The sequence below is a fragment of the Montipora capricornis genome, chromosome 8, assembly GCF_036669925.1.
Source record: "Montipora capricornis isolate CH-2021 chromosome 8, ASM3666992v2, whole genome shotgun sequence".
Classification (NCBI taxonomy): Eukaryota; Metazoa; Cnidaria; class Anthozoa; order Scleractinia; family Acroporidae; genus Montipora; species Montipora capricornis.
Window position 1 is genome coordinate 31412798 of NC_090890.1, and position 25000 is coordinate 31437797.

At 39.8% G+C, this 25000-nt stretch overlaps 2 protein-coding genes and 1 pseudogene across 7 annotated transcripts in view; all 3 read left to right on the forward strand.

The window, feature by feature from the left end:
- The window catches only part of LOC138059199 (roundabout homolog 1-like), a 13193-nt gene extending 8599 nt beyond the window's left edge, over positions 1-4594 (forward strand). For 2 of the 4 annotated variants that reach the window (XM_068904749.1, XM_068904751.1), the window contains 2 exons: positions 816-1058; positions 2275-4594. In XM_068904749.1, the coding sequence (XP_068760850.1) occupies positions 816-1058; positions 2275-2612 (581 nt within the window). In that variant the 3' untranslated portion in view covers positions 2613-4594. The remainder of the gene's footprint in view (positions 1-815; positions 1059-2274) is intronic. The other 2 variants (XM_068904750.1, XM_068904752.1) reach the window with 2 other exon arrangements.
- A 6027-nt stretch (positions 4595-10621) lies between these two features.
- On the forward strand, positions 10622-20994 carry LOC138059201 (contactin-5-like). Of its 3 annotated transcripts, none has more exons than XM_068904753.1 (5): positions 10622-10881; positions 12915-13586; positions 14322-14858; positions 17125-17364; positions 18438-20994. In XM_068904753.1, exons 1-5 carry the CDS (start codon positions 10674-10676, stop codon positions 18776-18778), a joined length of 1998 nt encoding a protein of 665 aa, XP_068760854.1. In that variant the 5' UTR covers positions 10622-10673; the 3' UTR covers positions 18779-20994. The 3 variants fall into 3 exon arrangements, with proteins under 3 accessions (XP_068760854.1, XP_068760855.1, XP_068760857.1); XM_068904754.1 differs by having other exon boundaries at positions 17125-17358; XM_068904756.1 differs by having other exon boundaries at positions 17125-17323; positions 18438-18575.
- Positions 20995-23612: 2618 nt separating this feature from the next.
- Positions 23613-25000, forward strand: part of LOC138059206 (roundabout homolog 2-like) — an 8579-nt pseudogene continuing 7191 nt past the window's right edge.

Here is a 25000-nt window from a genome sequence, read left to right on the forward strand (position 1 = left end):
CTGTTTACACGACAGATGAAACCACATCGTTTTGAAAACGCTCCACTTTTGGCAGCGGTTTTAAATCGACACGGTTTAGGCAGCAGTCTCGATTGGTGTCGTTTAAACAGAAGGTTGTAACCGCATTGAAAACGATGCGGTTACAAATGAAACCGCGTTTGTTTAAACGCTGCCTTAGATTAATCTGGACTACTCAGCATTTTTTTGTCACGTGATCGAGAGCGCACCCCCTTCCCCAAGCTTCCCTCGGCCATTTCTCCCAGTTGATTTACAAAACAAGGGACTAATACCCCATTCACACCAACTAGACATTTTGAATTAACCTGGGATTAACAAATTGAAAGTCAGTCAGAAATATGTAGCACCGGATTTTTCATCAGATTCAGGTAAGTTTCAATCCATGCTTTGATCTGTGCTAAATTTGTTGTCGACAAAAATCAGTATTCATTGTTCAAAAGGAAAACACTTTGAAACCTTGTTTAACTAAACATCTTCAAAACATGCGTAAGGTTTGGTGTGAACGGGGCATAAGTTTAATTAATATTTTGTCTCAACTGGAAAGTTAAATTTCAGTGAATGCTTCTCTTCAGGAGCCTGAAGCGTGACGCTGTCCCTTTTAATGAAACAAAACCCTTGAACGCTTTCATAGAAATTCATGTCCGCAGTGTTTTAGCTCCAATATATCGAGAAACGAAACTTAAAATGAACAGATAATGATGATAATGATAAAAAACGATAACGAAAATACGCTATAAGGCATCATGGACATTTACTCAACACGACTTGTTCTATTATATTATGATTCGTTCATCTAGATGAGGGTTTTATTATCTCAAGCATCGTTGGAAATAACCAGCAGTATTTGGCAGCACTCAACACCTGGCTAACACCCATCATGCCACGCGGTTCTCACAAATGGAAGAGATGTTATAAGGCGTCCAACCACGGCTGGGCCTCCACCACTTTTCATCAACAATGCGATAATAAAGGACCAACCGTTACAATAGTTCAAGTTGGAGAGTATGTGTTTGGAGGATACACTGGAATATCATGGGGTAGTAGTAAGATCTTATTGTTTTACAACAGGGACTCTTCATTCCAACCCCCTTAACGGGGCCGCTCTCGCATTTTTTTCTTTTGGGCGGGGGGCGGAGAGCAAGAACAGGCGCGCAAAGAATTGAAGTGTTTTGAGCGTTTTTAAACTTTATTTATTTATTTATTTACAACAATAGTGCAATCGGCTCAAGTCACAATGCAACTGTTCAAGATGCCGGCTCCTAAGAAATTTGAAAGTGAAAATAAGAATTCTAGAACTTTTTTATCCTGGTACCAGCAACTTTATGGAAGGGTCTTTAAACAAATTTGTTTGCAATTTTCGCATACATGGTTTCCTCCTGAGAGCACTCCACCCACCAATGTTGCGCGGATTCGACTCACAGACTTGGCGTCATATGTAGGTTGAGTTTGTTGGTTCTCTACTCTGCACTGAGAGGCCTTTCTCCTGAGAGGTCCCCTGTACATCCCTCAGTACCCTCAGTCCCCTCAGTACATCCCTGTACTCAGTGAGAGGTCTTTCTGCTTGGGGTACCCCAGACTTCCCTTCTCCTAAAAACCAACGTATGATTTGATTTGATTTCTGTACAGTGTCCCCAGTTAGTGCCCCATGGCATCCCTGTACTGAGAGGTCCCCTGTACATCCCTCAGTACCCTCAGTCCCCTCAGTACATCCCTGTACTCAGTGAGAGGTCTTTCTGCGTTGGGTACCCCAGACTTCCCTTGTCCTAAAAACCAACGTATGATTTGATTTGATTTCCGTACAGTGTCCCCATAGTTAGTGCCCCATGGCATCCCTTTACTAAGAGGTCCCCTGTACATCCCTCAGTACCCTCAGTCCCCTCAGTACATCCCTGTACTGAGAGGTCTTTCTGCGTGGGGTACCCCAGACTTCCCTTCTCCTAAAAACCAACGTATGATTTGATTTGATTTCTGTACAGTGTCCCCAGTTAGTGCCCCATGGCATCACTAAATACACTTAACAATTAAATAAAATATTACTATATCATTATTTTTATATTTTATTTTTTATTCTCCTCCGGAATGAAAGTGAAGATTCTCTTTCAATTTAGGCCCAGTTCACGTTACTGTTTAGGACAGGCACGTACAGGACGTGTGAAGCTGTTGTCTGAACCCATTGCTTATTTTATTTATTTATTTATTTTTTATTTTTGTTTGTTTCTTTGTTGATTGATTGATTGATTCCTTTCTTTCGTTAAGGTTTTAGTTGTTCTTATCGCTACGATGCTACTGCCTTTTTGTTCTCGTTGCGCAACAAGCCAGGATGGGCCCCGACAAAGCTGCCACAAACGGGTCGATATGGTTCGAATAGGTATTCCATATACGACTGCAATAGACATGGACCTACGTTTGGAGGAGGACACGATATTCGCATTTCAAACCTTGCGTCATCTGGTACGTCTTCGTATTCAAACCTTGGTCACACTTACAGTCCACCAGCAGGCCATGCTTACGCAAGTACTTTCGCTCGAACATTCCTTGCCGGCACTTACAACTTCCGCCCAACTGAAGTGGAAGTTTTCTATCTCACTCCGTAGAAACGTTCGGGAACTTTAAAATTTTGCAACATCTCAACACTGTCCAAAACTAAGTTCATAATGAAAGATTAGAGCTTTGTGTAATGCCAAACGAGTTATGACTGTGATTGTAGATCACTACGGAATTTCCGGTATCTGTCACATTCTCTAACTGATCTGTTCTTCATGATACCCTAAATATTTAAAAAAACGAAACTAACAATGAATTAGTTGCCAGTAATCGGATCCCCGTTTATACGCAAAGGGTTCTGGGATCGCCAGGGGCAAACATTGCAAGTCGCAAAAAGAAAATGTATGGCGGAAACTTACTTCCAAAAAATTATTTTAGAGAGAGATCAACGCTTTTTTCGACACAGATTTATCAGAAATCGATTTGGGCAATGTTGATACGTGGCAAATGTAAGTTTTTGTTTGAATAACCGTGAAATATGAGATAAAATTTACTCGGGTTAACCTTGCTCGCGTGAGGATCCGTAAGGTTTATTGCTGTTTATTGTGAAATTAACATCTCGTCATGGTCTCGAAATATTACAAAAGTAGGTACAAATCTGGAGGAAATAACAAAATAAATTCCTTTTAGTTGTATTTACGTGTGTCTAGGCTGTTTTCTTATTATTTACGTCTTGCATAAACGAATTATGGCTTCTGGAACAATACCTCCTCAGAGGAGAGAAGTCGTTGTCAGAGGAGATGGAAATTGTTTTTACAGAGCTATTGCTCTTTGGAGGGATGAAATGAGCGAGGAGAAACATGAGGAAACCCATAGGTTAAGTTCTTGTTTCATTGAGAAAAATCCAACGGTTTTCGAGCCGCTACTATTTTCTACAAACTCTGTAAGAGTCCAATCACTTAAATGTAGTACGATGATTCTGCTCAAGCAAACCATTTCAATCTCCTTCTGCCTCGAGGCAGCTGTTTTAATGCTCCTCTTCCATAGAATACAGCAGTCTCTGTTTCGATGGATTTAGATAACAAGTACTGGGAATTCATATCTGATATGCCCCAGCTGTTACATGTGAACAAACCTTTTCTTCTGTCAAACTACCATACACACGTAAATACAACTGAAAAGGCTTTATTGAGTTATTTCTTCCAAATTTATTCCTAATTTTGTAATACTTTGAGACCATTTCACAATAAATTTTACGCAAGCAAGGAAGTTAATCAGCAAATTTTGTCTCATATTTCACGGTTATTCAAACAGAAACTTACACTTGCCACGTGTCAACATTGCCCAAATCGATTTCTGATAAAACTGTGTCTCTCTGCAAAATCGTTTTTTGGACGTCGAATAACTTTCCGCCATACAGTGAGTAAGGCACAAGGTATTTTTCCTTTGGTATTCGAACTGTGAACTAAACCTTTATGATTGAATACACTGAAGACGAAGTCATTCTTCCCTGCGATGTCCGGACATTTGATGGATGGAAGCTTAAATGCGATTATTTGGCAGAATTGTGAAAATGGGTGTAACAAAGTATGGAAGTTGACTATTATGTTTCTAAACATTGAAACATTTAGTGACAGAACTTTGTGCAATGAGATTTATATGCGAGGACTTAATCTAGATTTTGAATTGTTGTGAATATTCACTTGTACCAGAAACCCGCAAGGGTTGAAACGTGTAACGGCCCCTTGTGTGCTGGGAAACAAACTTCTGAATATTCGATTTGCTAAGTACCATATCTGGAACAACAAGAGCGAGGGGTTTCCAAATATGGTACTTAGCACTGAAACATTCAACCAATCAGTTCGCACTGAATATTCGGAAGCTGTGAACGCGCGTTACACATTTCAACCCTTATAAATAAATAATAGTAGTTTATTAAAAACTCTCTTGCAGTAAAACAACTGAATTAACGAGTACGTTTTACAATCTTAAATTATCTAAAATACAATAATTTACAAGTATAACAATACTTGTGGTACTATCAATTAGTCACATAAAATATTTAAAAGTAAAAAACTTTTCTACTCTCTTAGTCCTACAGGCCTGCTTGTTCTGGAAAAGATAATACTTTTGTGTTTTCTGCCTTAAGGGATAGTTAGGCGCGTCCAAGAGTGGACTGGGGAGCAGATGATGCAAAGGGTGGCTGGGGACTTCATTTTCGCCATATATTTGTAACACAAGTGTACTCTTCTATCATCTAACCTATTTAGATTACCTAATTGTAGTGTATGAGCGTATGACTCTGCTTCGGGGTAAATTATGTTAAGCGCCCTTTTTTGCACTCGCTCTATGGCTTCGGACAGATAGGCAGGAATGTCCTGCCAGACCGGTACTGCATACTCCAAAACTGGCCGAACTGAGGCAAGGTATACCCTCACATGTTGGGTTGGGACACCCTGGCTCTGCACAGAACTCTAAGTGAATATCACTTCTTACAAGCTTTCTTAATAATGTAATCAACATGAGAGTTCCACTTCAGGTCATTGTCCATAATAACTCCTAAGATCTTATAAGTATTGACACTATTGATGAAATTGCCGTCAATTATTATGGGATTAATGAGACAATTAGAGTTGCGTAGGAAATTAATGTGCATTTCTTTACACTTAGTTGGATTGAGTCTCATATTATGAGCAATGGTAAAATTATGAATGTCTGAAGCCAAGACATTAAAAAAGCTAGTGGAGTTCCTTGGAATTATTTCGAGAGCACTGGTATCATCGACGTATTTGATGAGCAGCCGCCAGTCAGAGAGCAGTCTGTTTGTCATCACCGTAAAGAAGATCACTCCCAATTTAATTACTTGTGGTACTCCTCCTTTTAGTGTCAGCCAATCAGACAACGTACTTCCGATTCTAAAGGCTTGCTTCCGGTATGTCAAAAATGATGTAATCCAAGATAAAAGAACTGGATGAACTTCGAGATCAGCGACTGAGTTCCTGCATCAATATTGAGTGATCAATCAAATCAAACCCCTTAGAAAAGTCTGCGAAGAATACCCGAGCCGACGCCTCACCACCATCAACTGCTTCGTAGATCTCTTGAAGCATATATAGAAGGGCATCTGTCTTAGAATGCCCCTTACGGGAGAACTAACAGGGGTCGATCTTGCCTTCCAACTGGGATAGGAGTCTGGAACAGGTAAAGCCCTCCATAATCTTTGCCATGGTACAAGTAAGAGATATAGGCCTTAGATCTTGTTCAATAAGCCCGAGGAGAGACACTTTAGGGATAGGCGTAACAATAGAAGATTTCAGAAAAGCTGGTATGGACCCCTCCCTTAGAGACTGGTTGTAAATGTCACAAACAAGGGGGACTAACTCTAGGGCAAACTATTTCAGGAGCCGGTTAGGTATGTTATCAGGGAAGACTGCTTTCGAGCGATGACAAGGACTTATATGCATCAAATTCTGAAATTAAAAATTCAACAGGAACAGATAGCGGGGGGACACCTTGACACAGTGGTTGGAAATGGTCAGTCAACCCAACAAAATAACTGTTGATCTTATTTGCTAAACGCTTAATATCTGTTTCTTTATCAAGGAACTGATGGTACCACTCCTGCTTAGCATCCTGGCATCCTGCTAGCTTTTTTATTTCCCTCCACCATTTCGCAGGATTCACATGTTTGACCTCCGCAACCTTTTTCTGATAGTAGTGATGTTTTGCCGTTTTTATTGCAACTTGAGCATTGTTTCTCCAATGACGATAGGCATTTGAGTCCTTTCCGTGTCTAGAAAATGAGGATTGGCGTTTACCGATCCACAATTTGATCCTACTAGTTTTCCAAGGGCGATCGGTAGAATGTTTCTTTATGGTCTTCTGCGGGAGGAAAATACAAATGGTATCATCAAGCTCAGACATGAACAGTTGAAACTTTTGCTCGCACGAGGAGGCATTAAGAATTGGGGTCCAATCCTTTTGAGTTATCCATTGTCTGAGAGCACGCCACGCACTATCTCGCATATCACGCACAACAATTTTCTCAGTTGTGTGGGTAGTGCGGAGAGGGGCGGATACTGGTTTAGCTAAGATAGTGTAATGATCCGATGATCCGACCTTCGGAAGCTGTGATAGAGTAAATAGCTTGGGGTCTGTTAGTAAAAAACCGGTCCAGCGTGCCAGTATCGCGAGTTTTGAAGGATACAAGTTGTTTCAGTTGGTTCACCCCTGCCAGTTATATATTATGCTCGAAACCCAGTTGAAGTAGGGTTAAAATCACCAGTTAACACAACAAGTGCATTAGGTTGCATCAACAGTAGCGCATCAAGGTTCCTTTGTATATGATCACGAAGAATAACATTCTCGGGCTCACGATTGCTGGTCGAGTGATAGATAACACCTAAAACAATAGATGTTGTTTGCCTTGGCAAACTATGAGGTCTCATTGAAATCTACAACTACTCAACATCCTCTTGATCGCTGGACTGTAATAATTTACACGGTAATTTTCTGGTCTAAATAAACACACACTCCACCTCCTGTAGTCAGATTAATACGGTCCTTGCGAAATAGATTGAAGCCAGGAATAGCAACGCAGGAATCTGGAATATCAGTAGACAGCCAAGACTCTGTTATACAAATTGCCCCAGCAGAGTTTAGTTCTGCGATTTGCTGGATCTCATCTACGTTCTTGGGCAGTGACCTGACATTAGTCGATAGAATAGTAGGTATGCCATACATTTTAGGTTGTCGTAGCTTCTTAGTTGGAATCGGGCAAATTCGAGTGTTAATCCTTCCCCTGTTTTTAAGCCTCGGTCCGCGGTATCGGAGCAAACCAAAGCGCTTCAGCTGGTGGAAATGAGCCCTGGCATCCTGAGCAAATAACTCCTCGCGGCTGTAGAATATACGCCGGACCGGCGGCAACGCCGTATATTATACAAACTCGTAGTATACAAACTCGTATATTATGTGAATGTCTGATTTGCCTACGCCTTTTGCCGCTGACAATAAATTATAAATAAAATTTGTGCATAAATTCTCGCATTGAGTGTTTGTTGTGATCATTTCGGAAGCTTCTCGTATGCCGGGGAATCTAGTGAGAGGAATTATTTTTCTGCCTTTTCCTCGGACAATCAAACCAACCGTTAATTATCTTTAAAAACATTTCACAACTGGAGGGTATTAAATATTTTCCATTATAATCTGCCAATTGTGTGCATGTTTTAATCACAAATTGATGAGAGCGATGAACCGATTAGTTTAGCGCCCAAAGCATTATGGGATTAATATGCGGACATTTTTCCAACGTTTGTCCGTCTTTCAATCCCATAATGTTTTGTAATAAGACGTTACGATCTATTTTTATCACTTGTTGAAAATGCCATTACAGGCGGCTTTCTCAAAGTTACATTTGGTCAGTGATGCAAAAGTGGTGCAAGGCTTTTAAGAAGAACACTTAGCATTTCACTGCAAAACCAAAGCAATCACAAAATAACTTTAACCAAACACTTTCACACTTTCACATTCTGCCGTAGGCAGCGCGTGTTGATAATTGGGACGTTTTATTTTCATCGTAGTCAAGAAGCGCCGTGTTTTTCTATTGTTCGATTCCATTGGCTCCAGTCCACCATGGAATCACGTGCAAGATCAGGGGTCGATCAGGGTGGATAAACACTATGTGTGATTTGATTGGCTGCAGTCCAACTTGGAATCACGTGCGAGATCAGGAGTAGACCAAGCACAATATCATGAAAGTTCTCCAATCGAACCAGTTTGTTCACTTATCAAATAGTGAACGGAGATTAAATTCTTGGATTTATTATCCCTGTGTTTTGGTTTTATTGAACCGTGACCACTTGCATAGGAGTGTGCTTCCAACTGGGTACCTTTCTTGTCATCGATCGAACCAACGAGTTTGCCAACGGGAATCGGTGTTTCCCTTGGACTGCCATGGTTCAATTTTTGTGACCGCTACTTAAAATTACAATAAGTGTTATAAAATATATATTTTACAATGCCTGCAAAAATTCTCGCGCGCTCATTGGCTAATTTTTATTTTCAATAAGCGGACAGACACATAATTTTATAATTTATGCGATAATGACGCGATGCGTCAGATTGAAGTTTCTCGCATTTGTGTCTCGCTTTCTTGTCGTGTTTTGACTTAATTTTGACCCCTCTGCCTTTTTGTTATTGTAAAAGTAGTCTGCGGATCCACTCGGCTATCACCTCGTGGATCCACAGCTACTTTGACAATGTTATGACGCAATTCATAATCACTAACAGGACAGACGCATGAAAAGCTGACATCAATTCTCCTCTGGGGCCCCCACCATTCCAATGTGGAACCGCATGATGGGGCACCCAGGATTATCATAGCCAATCATCTCCTCATTTTCTCCTTTTCAACACAAACAGTAGATATTTAAAAGAATGCGACATACCTGCACGGTCAATTCTCAGTTTTGCTTTAACGAGTATGTCCTGGATGATATTAAGGAGGTTTCTTGAATATGTTTGCCAGTAATAGCTGGTTTTCAATAAAACTCCAGTTACGCGTCGGTATTGCTTGAAGATTTAACACCGCTGAGTTTTAGTTAGTGACAAATGGTAAAACTTTCTCGGTGGTTTTGAGTTCTTGTTAAAGTGCCAGAAAAATTGACCTTGTATAGTGTTCTCTCGATAACATGTGTAGGGTAGCCTCGCTCTTCAAGGAGGGCTTTGAATCGAGAGAGTGCCTCCTCAAATGTTGTTTTGAAGAGTTTATTTGGAAGAGCCTAATAGCCTCTCCTTTGATAAAACCCCTCTTGGCACTGGGCGGGTAACAGTAGCTAAAATGCATGTATTAGAAGGTTTCATTCGCGATGGGCTTGTGATATGTTTTGATATCGAGAATAGATTCTTTTTCGAATCGTTCTCCTTTGTATATTATTGTGTCTAGGAAAGTGATCCCCTTCTTTGAAATTTTATAGCTGAACTTTATAGTTGTGTGGAAGTTGTTAGCTTGTGCAATGAACAGATTCTGGAAAAATCCCCACGTATACTTCACCCCACGGGACAGCTAGATTTGCCAAACGCTGTGCAATGCCCCACCTTCTCGGGCCAAATTTTCTCGGGGTTTTCGTTGACTCATGCATTATCCATTGCATTGGCTAAACTCAAATTTTCAAAACCAAAGACTGAAAATGGTCCTTTCCAGCAGTCAAATTACACATCCTCACAGGGACCGATCAGTTTCTTAATTTACTTCATGTGAGAACACTCCTTGTGTCGTTGCCACTCCACTGTTCAAATTCAGGGTTTCCCTCGTTGCCACTTTAATGCAAGCAGAAGCCTTCCTGACGCAAGCTTGCTTGCTTGTGTCAACGGACTGTGATTATTGCTACAAAACGTTTTATTCCTTACCTCGACCCATCCCGCGTAAACGCCTCCAGGCGTCTTGTTGAGAGGGTGAAAAATGTCGGCGCCCACAGATCGTAGGTCGGTTGCTTCTTATCAGTAAACATGTTCTTGAACCATGTATATTTGATATCAGCAGTAATTAAACGGGATTCTTTATAGTTGCTCGTTAGTCTAAGCCTTGGCTCATCGAGTTTTCTATTCCTTCTTTTATTAACAACTGTAGTATTGAGTCCGTGGTGGCCAAGTGTATTTCACGAAAGTCTCCCTTCCACATGGATTATCAAATCTCGCTCTAACCCGAAGTAAACACATATCTTGACCGCAAAATAACTCGAACATGGATTTTTCGTTCCTTTGGAAAACTACACGAAAACAATCAACCCACTGAATACCTTCACAAGAGGTAATCAGAAACGACGCAAAATAATTAATTCGTGATTGGCGAACTTCCCAGAGGGAAAGCGCGTTCAAAAGTAAGGCAAGGCGCACCTTAAAAGTGGCAGTTAATGCATGAACTTAAAAGGCCAAAGCAACAGATGAAAAAGGAATTTCAAATTCCATACATGTACGATGAATTCAAAAAAATAGAGGGGTTGCCTCCCGCACCCGTTATGTTTCACAACGAGGGAAATTTGCCAGAACGGATGTGAACTTTGTGAACTTTACAGATCTACAGGTGGGGAATTTGACGGATCATCTTTTAAGGTATCACATGTCAAGCTGAACAAAACGATTACTGAGGGAACCAAATTACTCAAAACACGAAAATGACTACTCAGAAGAATTTACCTTCCTTTGCTTCTATTATATCTATTTTATCAATTGTATTGTACTGTGGTGGGTTTCTGAGGATTGAATTGGAGCTAAACGAGCAGAAGAGGAGGATAAACGCTCTTGAAAGCGTTGCCCTGACAAGTACAAAATCATCGATTGTTTCGGATCCAGACATCACAAAGTCCTTCAAATATGCTTCTGGTAAGTACGCGATACAATTACTTTGGAAAATTCAACCAAGTGAAACATACTGTTTGGGGAAATTGAAGCGCATAGGTTCCTTCATGAATTATACCGATACCAAAGAAATCTACTGCGACATACAAAGCGGGCAAAGGTGAATGGACAACATTCCTTTTCACTGAATAAGACGTTGTGAAAAAGAAATCTAAGGAAATTCAATTTTCTCGAGAAACTGATGATTCCCATCGACTGCTTAAACCACTGTTGGCCAAAGGAGAATCGCCATTGTTTATGATGCCATTAAGGAACAGAGATCAGAGTTTTATTTCGAACACAGTGACGTCTAATCGACTAGTTGACGAGTGCTTAGTTTCTAATGATGTAAGCAAAGAGGATTCAATGTTCTCAATTAATTCGCAAACATCAGCAAGATAATTAAATATAATAGTAATAAAGAGAGGAGAGCATATATTTTGAAAGGAAATCACCATTGCAACAAACAGGCAAAATAATTATGTGAATGTCAAGTTCTCTGACCTTAACAGAAACCTTATGTGCGGACTATTCAAGTGAAGAAACAATTATCACCGTGATAGCTTAAACTAAAAAATGCGTTTCTTTGGGAAAATGCAAATCCTGATTCTTGTATCCAAAAGCGGATTCTTTGCGTTTCTTTACTAAAAATCCGAAAATTGATTATTCCTCCGAAGAATCCACTCTTCGTGTGGATTAGTAAATACAGATCTGAATCCGGATTTTTAGGATTCATGATCCACGCGTTTCTTTAATTTGAAAGACGGAGCCGAAAAACCTACGTTTGGTCAGCAGTAGTCTTGTTGAAGTGCACATTCCCGCCATTTATGTGATTCATGGCGAGCAATCAAGGTGTTTTCAGTGCTATTTTTTTCTTCAATGTATCTGAAATTTATGGAAAGTCGTAAATATTTCGCAGAACTTCGATATGATAAAGATTACATTAATCCTAACCTGCTGAAATTGGGCTGTCACGCAAAAAAAATCAATTTTTGGATTCTTCATTTCTTTGGGAATGAAGTATCGTGTGATCTGAGATCATAAATCCAATCTTGGATTCTTCCAAAGAAACGCACCCTTCAAATTTATAAAATGGCGGGTATCGTCCAAATTATTTGTCCTGAGAATAGATGTGTTCCATGAATGTTAAGCCAACTGGGCTCTCCGTGGAAACGATTATTTCCTCTCAACACAAAAGTTCAGAGATCACGAATTCAAGAAGCGGACAATTGTGTTTATTTAATAATTTATAGAGCTCAATCAGATAATAATTTAGGGGCAAAAAGGACCGATGATCGTTATGGTGACGAAGATGATGATAATGATGATTATTATGATGATAAGAATCACTCTAAGGCGAACAATTCAAAAATTCATCATTTCTCTGCTAATGTACTACAAAATACAAGACAAAACTCATAAGGCCCTTTGATTAACTACTGATAGTAAAAACTTACCCACAAGGAGTTAATGATGTGCCCATGCCTCATGGAGTGGAGATGTATGAAAATTGATTAACATACTGCCAGAAACACGTCATTAGTTACTCAACGAAAAAATATTTTTTTTTTTTCTTAGTAGTCCAAGTGCTCTAGCAGAATTTAAATATGGAACCGTGCAATTTCCCAGTGGTTCAAGGAAGTGGAAAATATCCTTATCGGTTTTTCGAGAAAAGCTTTTGGTCTTTTGAGACATAAGGGCCATTTGTAATCTCTCATACCGTTTAAAGTTTTAAAATTGCAGCAATTTTATTTAAATTAGAAGCATTGCTTTGATTTTTAGGGAAAATGTTATTAGAAAGGAAGAACATCTCTCAATGAACACTTTTTATAGCGGTATAGATATCGATTAGTATAGGAACGTGTCCAACAATTTCATTTTTTTTTTAATTAGAAAAGACCTTTCCATCAAGATCTCTCTTGACCCGCCTCTTATAGACCATATAGCCTCATTCCCTCAGTGATTTTATGGCCTTGTCAACTGACAACTTTTTTTTTCCATTTTATGGTTTGTTGTAGAATCTCAAACCGATAGCGTTCATCGACACAGGCGCAGGACTTCTTCCATCAACAACGAAACTGAAAACAAGCAAACAGAAGAAAAGAGACTAAACATTGAACAATTCCTATCAGAGCTGAGAGTAAGACTTTACCAATCGAACAACGGTAAACATGTGTCAGGTCCCCCAGGCCCTCCCGGTCCACCTGGACCGAAAGGAGAAAGGGGCAACCGGGGAAGGCGAGGACAAAAAGGAAAGAACGGAAACAAAGGGGACAGAGGAATTATGGGATCGCCTGGAAAGAGTGGAAAGCAAGGTATCATGGGACCAGCGGGGCCTCGGGGACAAATCGGGTTAAAAGGACAGAAAGGAGACCCAGGAACCACAGGTATACCAGGAGCGAAAGGAGAGCCTGGTGAATCCATCGCACCTCCCACCATCGCTGTTTCGCCCGCAAAGATGACAGTTAATGAAACTCAAACAGCATCCTTTCAGTGTTCAGTCAGCGGTAATCCTAAACCTTCAATTACATGGAGTAAACTGGAGGGAAAGTCAGAAACACGTTTGTCAACAGCCTTGCAAGGAAAGTTGGTTTTTCCAAAGGTGATTGGAAGTGACTCGGGTAGATACAAGTGTTCTGCATCAAACATCTTGGGACAGGCACAATCTCTGGTGCGGCTCGAAGTGAATGGTAAATCAGTTATTCCTTTTCTACGGCAATAGTTAAGCCCGGCATTGACCGGAAAAATATCATTGTCTCCAACGTTTTCCACATTCCATGACTGCTTAATAGATTCTACAGTTTCCTTGACTCTAAAGGCGATATTCAGTAAAATCTTTGAAGTCAGAGTTACTCGCCACAAGAAAACTGAAGTTGTACGAGAAGAGTGTTTTTTCTTATAAGTTTCGTGTAAGTCACAAGGTTGCGTTAGTCAAGAATTGTAATTTAGGGAGCTAATTGAATCAATTAGCTTTAAAAATTCAACAGAAGTGCATCGCCGTTCCTTTGGAATTAAGTTTCGATTGTTTCCCTGCTAGCACAGGTCTCCTTTCTTTTGCGTTCGCTGGGCTGACAAGTGCGGGAAAAGGGTCCTCTGCCATAGGTCGAAATTCACTTTGTTGAGCATGCACGGCAGTGAATCCTCACGTCATGCTTCATGTTTTGTGCGCTCACTTAAGAACAGTGGAATGACTGTAAAGAAATGCGCGGGACACAGTGGGCTCAAGTCACAGTCAGCAAACATTTCATGGGGCATGCGGTTTGAAGAGTGCCATCCAAGGTTCTGGACGGCGGTTGGATCAAAGTGAATTTCGACCCATGGCAGAGGTCTGTTTCCCGTATTCGTCAGCCCAGCGAACGTAAAAAGAAAAGAGACCTCCGTTAGCAGGGAACATGGTTTCTTAAACGTACTTCCTTTTGTTTCAGTTCCTCCTAGCGTTTCACTAGATCCGGGACCTCGTCACGCAATTGAGGGACGCACATTTAGACTTCCACTTTGTCACGTGACTGGACATCCTGCACCTGTGGTTATGTGGAGGAAATCCTCTGGCCAGCTACCCCAGGGAAGAGTGAGCTACAACAACAGCGCTTTACAAGTTTTACAAATTCGCAAAGACGACTCAGACTACTACTTCTGTTCAGCAGAAAATCTTTTGGGTCGCGTTGAAAAGAAAACTCTCGTAGTTGTTGTCTCCCTTCCTCAGTTCACAGTTACGCCACCTGCTAAAATAAGCGCAAGATTGGGAGCCGATCTGAGGCTAAATTGTAGCGCTACTGGTGATCCACAACCATTGATCAGTTGGAAAAGGATAGGAGGTCAACTGCCAGTTGAGCGAACTCAACAGACCATTGGAGCGTTGATTATTACAAACCTGACTCTTCACGATACAGGACATTATCTCTGTGTAGCAACAAGTGCTCAAGTCTTTAAAGTAGAAACTGCTACCTACATTGAAGTTCAAGGTGGGTTAGAGCACAGTAATTCGTCATTCAATAGAGAGATTTACAGGGAAGGAATTAGTTAAAATCAATAACTTTGTTTTGATTCTTAGCTTCTTGGTAAGAGGCAAATTCCAACTGATCGAATGATCCCATATTATCCCATATTTTATCCCATATGGATCCCATATTGAAGGAGAAGGTAAAAATTCAAACAGCCAAGAGGATACTAACATTACTGTCAAATCTTCATCAGAAATGGTCGTTAGTTACTTTGTCCAGTAAGCAAGAAAGCGTATTTTACATGCAAGGTAAAGGCTAAACACTGAAACAATAAATAATTGGTCAAAATGTTTGAATCTTGAAGTGCTTCTCTTAAAGGAATGACAAGCTGAGGGGATCTTTCATCTGGTGACCTTTTCAATGTAAATTGTAATGAGGGGCCAAATGATTTATCTAACTTTATATGTCCCGTTTTAGAAATTCGTAGTTTTTTAAGAGTATTTATTTTAAAAGTGTTAAACGAGGAAATCAGAATCACTCTTTTTCGTGGCATGATCACTTTCAGACCAGGAAGGTTCCATACATTGCTCACTTGCTTTAGTTTAATCTGGACTTCTGAGTCAGTCGAGCTGCGCAGCCTGCGCGCTTCGTGCGTTGTCATTAGGGACCTTAATATCACTTTGCGTTACCATAAGTGTTTCGCGGTTATTCTATCTCGTTCACTTCTTACAATTTGGGTGAAGTATCCTAATAATAAATTGGTACGAGCAGTGACAAATTGAAAATAGAGAATAAAAAAATTCCCTGTTGCAAGCTCTCGTTGTCGTCAAAACCTCAAATTTAGTGATTTCACGTCGTCCTTACGCAAAGTACCGCAAAAATACGTGCTAAAATCCGTGCTGCACGTGCAGCACGATTATTTACGCTCTTTTACCCAATGATATCATTGTTTTGCGGCGTGGTTGTGTCCGTCGCCGTCGTAAAAAGCTCTCTAATCAATCAAGAGAAACGGCCGAGAGAAACACTCCCTTCCCCAAGCCTCCCTAGGTCGTTTCTCTCAGTTGATTAAGGTCGTGTTCTATTGGGATCAACCGTTTCAAACGCAACCGTTTTAGGTTGAAGCGGTTGAGGTTTCCCAATCGAACACTTTTCCAACCGTTTTAGGTTGAAACGCGGTAACTCCTGGGAATAGTTATTACCAGACTTCTCAGCGTTGACGAGTTGAGCGAAACCAACACGGCAGGAGCCCGCGGCCGACTTTAAATGGCCCGCGTAAACGACAGCGGTCGCTGCCAATGCTTTTTCAATCGTTTTAACCTACAATCATAGTTGGAAAGATTAGTACTTTTGACGTCTTCATAACTTCTCTCCCCTCCCCCGTCATTCAATGTTGTACAAAACTGAATGGTTTTAGTGGGAAATTGTTGTGTTACCTTCCAACATTGAATAGGGGGGAGTGGGGCTATATAAGAGAAGGTGAAACTATTTCTTTTACGCTTTAACGGAAGCGGGTTGAAGTACAGCTCTGGTGCGGTTCATTTACACAACCTTCCCAACTACTTTTGTGTATGATTGTAGTTTGATGCCGGCTGAAAAAGTTGATCAACCAAACCAACCGAAAACGGTTTTTTCCGAATAGAACACTGAAAACCCAATCAACCCAACCAACTGAAAAACGGTTGGTCCCAATAGAGAACGAACGTAAGTTTCATAAGGCCTGTAAAGAACACAACATTGCATCGCATTAAAATGATGATGACGTGAGTCATACCCAACTTTTTTTTAAAAAAGTTGGCTTGTGAGTTTAAATTTATAGTCTATTGGATTAACTCAGAAACCCATAAAGGTTGAAACGTGTAACGGCCCCTTGTGTGCTGGGAAACAAGCTTCTGAATATTCAATTTGCTAGGTACCATATTTGGAACAACAAGAGCGAGGGGTTTCCAAATATGGTACTTAGCACTGAGACATTCAACCAATCAGTTCGCACTAAATATTCGGAAGCTGTGAACGCTCGTTACACGTTTCAACCCTTATGGGTTTCTGATTAACTGGTATGTTGTTTCAAGTGGAAAGTTTAATTTCAGCCAACAAACTTCTTTATGGCATTTTCATAGAAATTCATGTCCACAGTATTTTAGCTCTAATAAATCGACAAAAAAGTGGAAATAAACAGCTAATGATAATATTGTAAAAAATGATGATGCTAAGTTAAGGCATAAAGAAAATTTATTTTTTGAAACACGACTTGTTTAATTGTATTCTGATTCGTTCATTTTTTTACAAGTTTTTATAACCTCAAGCATCATTGGAAATAACCAGCAGTATTTGGCAGCACTCAACACCTGGCTAGCACCCATCATGCCTCGCGGTTCTCACAAATGGAAGAGATGTTATAAGGCGTCCAATCACGGCTGGGCCTCCACCACTTTTCATCAACAATGCGATAATAAAGGACCAACCGTTACAATAGTTCAAGTTGGAGAGTATGTGTTTGGAGGATACACTGGAATATCATGGGGTAGTAGTAAGATCTTATTGTTTTACAACAGGGAATCTTCATTCCAACCCCCTTAACGGGGGGGCGGAGAGCAAGAACAGGCGCGTAAAGAATTGAAGTGTTGTGAGCGTTTTTAAACTTTATTTATTTATTTACAACAACAGTGCAATCGGCTCAAGTCACAATGCAACTGTTCAAGATGCCGGCTCCCAAGAAATTTGAAAGTGAAAATAAGAATTCTAGAACTTTTTTATCCTGGTACCAGCAACATTTTGGAAGGGTCTTTAAACAAATTTGTTTGCAATTTTCGCATACATGGTTTCGTCCTGAGAGCACTCTTCTCCCACCAATGTTGCGGGGATTCGATTCCCAGATATGTAGGTTGAGTTTGTTGGTTCTCTACTCTGCACTAAGAGGTCTTTCTCCTGAGAGGTCCCCTGTACATCCCTCAATACCCTCAGTCCCCTCAGTACATCCCTGTACTCAGTGAGAGGTCTTTCTGCTTGGGGTACCCCAGACTTCCCTTCTCCTAAAAACCAACGTATGATTTGATTTGATTTCTGTACAGTTTCCCCAGTTAGTTCCCCATGGCATCCCTGTACTGAGAGGTCCCCTGTACATCCCTCAGTACCCTCAGTCCCCTCAGTACCTCCCTGTACTCAGTGAGAGGTCTTTCTCCGTGGGGTACACCAGACTTCCCATCTCCTAAAAACCAACGTATGATTTGATTTGAGTTCTGTACAGTGTCCCCAGTTAGTGCCCCATGGCATCCCTGTACTGAGAGGTCCCCTGTACATCCCTCAATACCTAAATACACAAAACAACTAAATAAAATATTATCATATATATATATATTTTTTTTCTTATTTATTTTTTTTTTTTTATTCTCCTCCGGAGTGAAAGTGAAGATTCTCATTCATTTAGGCCCAGTTAACGTTACTGTTTAGGCCAGGCACGTACAGGGTGTGTGAAGCTGTTGCCTGGAACCTATTTAACCTATTGCTTATTTTATTTATTTATTTATTTATTTATTTTATTTTTGTTTGTTTCTTTATTGATTGATTGATTAATTGATTGGTTGATTCCTTTCTTTCGTTAAGGTTCTAGTTGTTCTTATCGCTACGATGCTACTGCCTTTTTGTTCTCGTTGCGCAACAAGCCAGGATGGGCCCCGACAAAGCTGCCACAAACGGGTGGACACAGTTCTTTTAGAATCTATTCCATATATGATTGCAATGGATATGGACCTACGTTTGGAGGAGGACACGATATTTACATTTCAAACCTTGCGTCATCTGGTACGTCTTCGCATTCAAACCTTGGTCACACTTACAGTCCACCAGCAGGCCATGCTTACGCAAGTACTTTCGCTCGAATATTCCTTGCCGGCACTTACAACTTCCGCCCAACTGAAGTGGAAGTTTTCTATCTCACTCCGTAAGAACGTTCGGGAACTTTAAAATTTTGCAACATCTCGACACTGTCCAAAACTAAGTTCATAATGAAAGATTAGAGCTATGTGTAATGCCAAACGACTTATGACTGTGATTGTAGATCACTACGGAATTTCCGGTATCTGTCACATTCTCTAACTGATCTGTTCTTCATGATACCCTAAATATTTAAAAAAACGAAACTAACAATGAATTAGTTGCCAGTAATCGGATCCCCGTTTATACGCAAAGGGTTCTGGGATCGCCAGGGGGCAAACATTGCAAGTCGCAATAAGAAAATGTATTGCGGAAACTTACTTCCAAAAAATTATTTTAGAGAGAGATCAACGCTTTTTTCGACACAGATTTGTCAGAAATCAATTTGGGCAATGTTGATACGTGGCAAATCTAAGTTTTTGTTTGAATAACCGTGAAATATGAGATAAAATTTACTCGGGTTAACCTTGCTCGCGTGAGGATCCGTAAGGTTTATTGCTGTTTATTGTGAAATTAACATCTCGTCATGGTCTCGAAATATTACAAAAGTAGGTACAAATCTGGAGGAAATAACAAAATAAATTCCTTTTAGTTGTATTTACGTGTGTCTAGGCTGTTTCCTTATTATTTACGTCTTGCATAAACGAAATATGGCTTCTGGAACAATACCTCCTCAGAGGAGAGAAGTCGTTGTCAGAGGAGATGGAAATTGTTTTTACAGAGCTATTGCTCTTTGGAGGGATGAAATGAGCGAGGAGAAACATGAGGACACCCATAGGTTAAGTTCTTGTTTCAATGAGAAAAATCTAACGGTTTTCGAGCCGCTACTATCTTCTTCAAACTCTGTAAGAGTCCAATCACTTTAATGTAGTACGATGATTCTGCTCAAGCAAACCATTTCAATCTCCTTCTGCCTCGAGGCAGCTGTTTTAATGCTCCTCTTCCATAGAATACAGCAGTCTCTGTTTCGATGGATTTAGATAACAAGTACTGGGAATTCATATCTGATATGCCCCAGCTGTTACATGTGAACAAACCTTTTCTTCTGACAAACTACCATACACACGTAAATACAACTGAAAAGGCTTTATTGAGTTATTTCTTTGAGACCATTTCACAATAAATTTTACGCAAGCAAGGAAGTTAATCAGCAAATTTTGTCTCATATTTCACGGTTATTCAAACAGAAACTTACACTTGCCACGTGTCAACATTGCCCAAATCGATTTCTGATAAAACTGTGTCTCTCTGCAAAATCGTTTTTTGGACGTCGAATAACTTTCCGCCATACATTTTCTCACAACAACTTGCAATGTTTGCCCCCTGGCGATCCCAGAACCCTTTGCGTATAGCTTGCGTATAAGGCATGGATCCAATTACCGGCAACTCATTCATTACTTAAGTTTACGCAATCAACGACTATAACTTTCAGTCTCCAACAGCGGAGTATTCTGTTTCTACTGATTCATACACACTTTTTTTTATAAGAATCTTGTTTTTCCGGCCTAGGCTGAATTCATACTCTTATTTTTCTGCTGATTTTAGGCTGAAAATATTATTGTATTATTCTTAAATGACATTTCCATTTTAGAATGTATTGGGCTATCAATTAAAAGTGTTCGGTGTCTAGATCTGTGTCGCGTTACATTGTGAACGTCCTCCATAGCTTTTAGTTGCAGTCAGGTAGGTCAAGATGTCACGTCAGACGACACTTGGCCGTTTTGGCTTTAAAAAAATGCATATCTCACAGAAACACTGTGATCGATTTTGTTTCAACTGCGTTTAGAGAAAGAAGTAATTTTATACGGTTAAGTTAAAAACGTATAATTGTATTGTACTTTCAGATTTTCAACACACAAAATTATATCGTTATTTGAGCCTCGGGTTTATCCTTAAAATATTCTTAACATTTTGCAAATGTTAGCCTCGATATTCTTATTAAATATATTCTTATAAAAAGAGAAAGATTGTAGCATTGGTAAGAAAAGCAACGGTGCCGGCACAGCAGTGAGTAAGGCACAAGGTATTTTTCCTTTGGTATTCGAACTGTGAACTACAACTTTAAGATTGAATACACTGAAGACGAAGTCATTCTTCCCTGCGATGTCCGGAAGTTTGATGGATGGAAGCTTAAATCCGATTATTTGGCAGAATTGTGAAAATGGGTGTAACAAAGTATGGAAGTTGACTATTATGTTTCTAAAGATTGAAACATTTAGTGACAGAACTTTGTGCAATGAGATTTATATGGGAGAACCTCTTATTCTAGATTTTGAATTGTTGTGAGTATTCACTTGTACCAGAAACCCGCCAGGGTTGAAACGTGTAACGGCCCCTTGTATGCTGGGAAACAAGCTTCTGAATATTCGATTTGCTAAGTACCATATTTGGAACAACAAGCTAAGAGGGAGGGGTTTCCAAATATGGTACTTAGCACTGAAACATTCAACCAATCAGTTCGCACTGAATATTCGGAAGCTGTGAACGCGCGTTACACGTTTCAACCCTTATGGGTTTCTGCTTGTACATCATGATGTGTTGTTTCACCGAATGCTTACGAGTGTTTCGCGGCGTTCTGCTCAAATGCAATGCATTCTGGAAAAAGCTGGTGAATGGAGCAGCGCATTCTGGCTAACTATGATGCATTGTGGGAAAAAGTGGTGAATTCGAGAATTTCTCCTACCAGTCTCACGAATCCAGAATATGTTGCTGCTCGCTCGCTGCGCACACTCCGCAGCAATTAATCGAAAAGATGACCATGATTCGTGCCGGAAAACTCGTAAATTATGTGAATGTCTGATTTGCCTAAGCCTTTTGTCCGCTGACAATAAATTATAAATAAAATTTGTGCATAAATTCTCGCATTGAGTGTTTGTTGTGATCATTTCGGAAGCTTCTCGTATGCCGGGGAATTTAGTGAGAGGAATTATTTTTCTGCCTTTTCTTCGGACAATCAAACCAACCGTTAATTATCTTTAAAAACATTTGACAACTGGAGGGCATTAAATATTTTCCATTATAATCTGCCAATTATGTGCATTTTTTTAATCACAAATTGATAAGAGCGATGAACCGATTAGTTTAGCGCCCAAAGCATTATGGGATTAATATGCGGACATTTTTCCACTGTTTGTCCGCATTTCAATCCCATAATGTTTTGTAATAAGACGTTACGATCTATTTTTATCACTTGTTGAAAATGCCATTACAGGCAGCTTTCTCAAAGTTACATTTGGTCACTGATGCAAAAGTGGTGCAAGGATTTTAAGAAGAACACTTATGCGATTAATATGCGGACAAAAACAAAGACATTTTTCCAATGTTTGTCCGCATTTCAATCCCATATAATCCTTGTAATAAGACGTTACGATCTATTTTTATCACTTGTTGAAAATGCCATTACATGCAGCTTTCTCAAAGTTACAGTTGGTCAGTGATGCAAAAGTGGTGCAAGGATTTTAAGAAGAACACTTAGCATTATAACTGCAAAACCAAAGCAATCACAAAATAAGTTTAACCAAACACTTTCACACTTTCACATTCAAATTATTAGGCGGGATGCCGTAGGCAGCGCGTGTTAATAATTGGGACGTTTTATTTTCATCGTAGTCACGACGCGCCGTGTTTTTCTATTGTTCGATTCCATTGGCTCCAGTCCAGCTTGGAATCACGTGCAAGATCAGGGGTTGATCAGGGTCGATAAACACTATGTGTGATTTGATTGGCTCCAGTCCAACTTGGAATCACATGCGAGATCAGGAGTAGACCAAGCACAATATCATGAAAGTTCTCCAATCAAACCAGTTTGTTCACTTATCAAATAGTGAACGGAGATTAAATTCTTGGATTTATTAGCCCTGTGTTTTGGTTTTATTGAACCGTGACCACTTGCATAGGAGTGTGCTTCCAACTGGGTACCTTTCTTGTCATCAATCGAACCAACGAGTTTGCCAACGGGAATCGGTGTTTCCCTTGGAGTGCCTTGGTTCAATTTTTGTAACCGCTACTTAAGCAATTACAGTAAGTGTTATAACCCCTTTGCCATTTTGTTATTGTAAAAGTAGTCTGCGGATCCACTCAGCTATCGCCTCGTGCATCCACAGCTACTTTGACAATGTTATGACGCAATTCATGATCAATAACAGGACAGACGCATGAAAAACTGACATCAATTTGTTAATTATTCTCCAAACCTGTGCCAGTAAAACCGACCTCAATTCATACCAGCAGTAATTAAACGGTATTCTTTACAGCTGCTTGTGAGTCTAACCCATGCCTCATCGAGTTTTCTCTTCCTTCTTTTATTAACAACTGTAGTATTGAGTCCGTGGTGGCCAAGTGTATTTCACGAAAGTCTCCCTTCCACATGGATTATCAAATCTCGCTCTAACCCGAAGTAAACACATATCTTGACCGCAAAATAACTCGAACATGGATTTTTCGTTCCTTTGGAAAACTACACGAAAACAATCAACCCACTGAATACCTTCACAAGAGGTCATCAGAAACGACGCAAAATAATTCGTGATTGGCGAACTTCCCAGAGGGAAAGTGCGTTCAAAAGTAAGGCAAGGCGCACTTTAAAAGTGGCAGTTAATGCACGAACTTAAAAGGCCAAAGCAACAGATGAAAAAGGAATTTCAAATTCCATACATGTACGATGAATACAAAAAGATAGAGGGGTTGCCTCCCGCACCCGTTATGTTTGAATACGGGTCAACAATGCAAAACCTAACATAACTATTGAATCACAACGAGGGAAATTTGCCAGAACGGATGTGAACTTTGTGAACTTTACAGATATAGGTGGGGAATTTGACGGATCATCTTTTAATGTATCACATGTCAAGCTGAATAAAACGATTACTGAGGGAACCAAATTACTCAAAACACGAAAATGACTACTCAGAAGAATTTACCTTCCTTTGCTTCTATTATATCTATTTTATCAATTGTATTGTACTGTGGTGGGTTTCTGAGGATTGAATTGGAGCTAAACGAGCAGAAGAGGAGGATAAACGCTCTTGAAAGCGTTGCCCTGACAAGTACAAAGTCATCGATTGTTTCGGATCCAGATATCACAAAGTCCTTCAAATATGCTTCTGGTAAGTTCGCGATACAATTATTTTGGTAAACTCAACCAAGTGAAACATACTATTTGGGGAAATTGAAGCGCATAGGTTCCTTCATGAATTATACCGATACCAAAGAGTTTTACTGCGACAAACAAAGCGGGCAAAGGTGAATGGGCAACATTCCTTTTCACTGAATAAGACGTTGTGAAAAAAATCTAAGGAAATTCAATTTTCTCGAGAAACTGATGATTCCCATCGACTGCTTAAACCACTGTTGGTCAAAGGAGAATCGCCATTGTTTATGATGCCATTAAGGAACAGAGATCAGAGTTTTATTTCGAACACAGTTCACGTCTAATAGTTGACTACTGTTTAGTTACTAATGCTGTCACGCCAGAAAATTCTTCATTTCTTTGGGAATGAAGAATCCATGTGATCTGAGATCATAAATCCAATCTTGTATTCTTCCAAAGAAACCCACCCTTCAAATTTATAAAATGGCGAGTATCGTCCGACTTATTTGTCCTGAGAATAGATGTGTTCCATGAATGTTTAGCCAACTGGGCTCGCCGTGGAAAGGATTACTTCTTACCAACACAAAAGTTCTGATATCAAGAATTCAAGCAGCGGACAATTGTGTTTATTTAATAATTTATAGAGCTCAATCAGATAATAATTTTTTGTGCAGAAAGGACCGATAATCGTGATGGCGATGATAAAAATGACTCTAAGGCGAATAATTAAAAAATTCATCATTTCTCAGCAACTGTACTATAACATACAAGACAAAACTCATAAGGCCTACTGATACTACAAATTTACCCACAATGAGTTATGATATGCCCATGCCTCGTGGAGTGGAAATGTATGCAAATTTCTTAACATACTGCCAGAAAACACGTCATTAGTTGCTTAACGAAAAAATAATTGTATCTTTTCTTAGTAGTCCAAGTGCTCTAGCAGAATTTAAATATGGCACCATGCAATTGCCCAGTGGTTCAAGGAAGTGGAAAATATCCTTACCGGTTTTTCGAGAAAAGCTTTTGGTATTTTGAGACATAAGGGAAATTTGTAATCTCTCATACCGTTAAAAGTTTTAAAATTGCAGCAGTTTTTATTTTAATTAGCAGCAGTGATTTGATTTTTAGGAAAAATGTT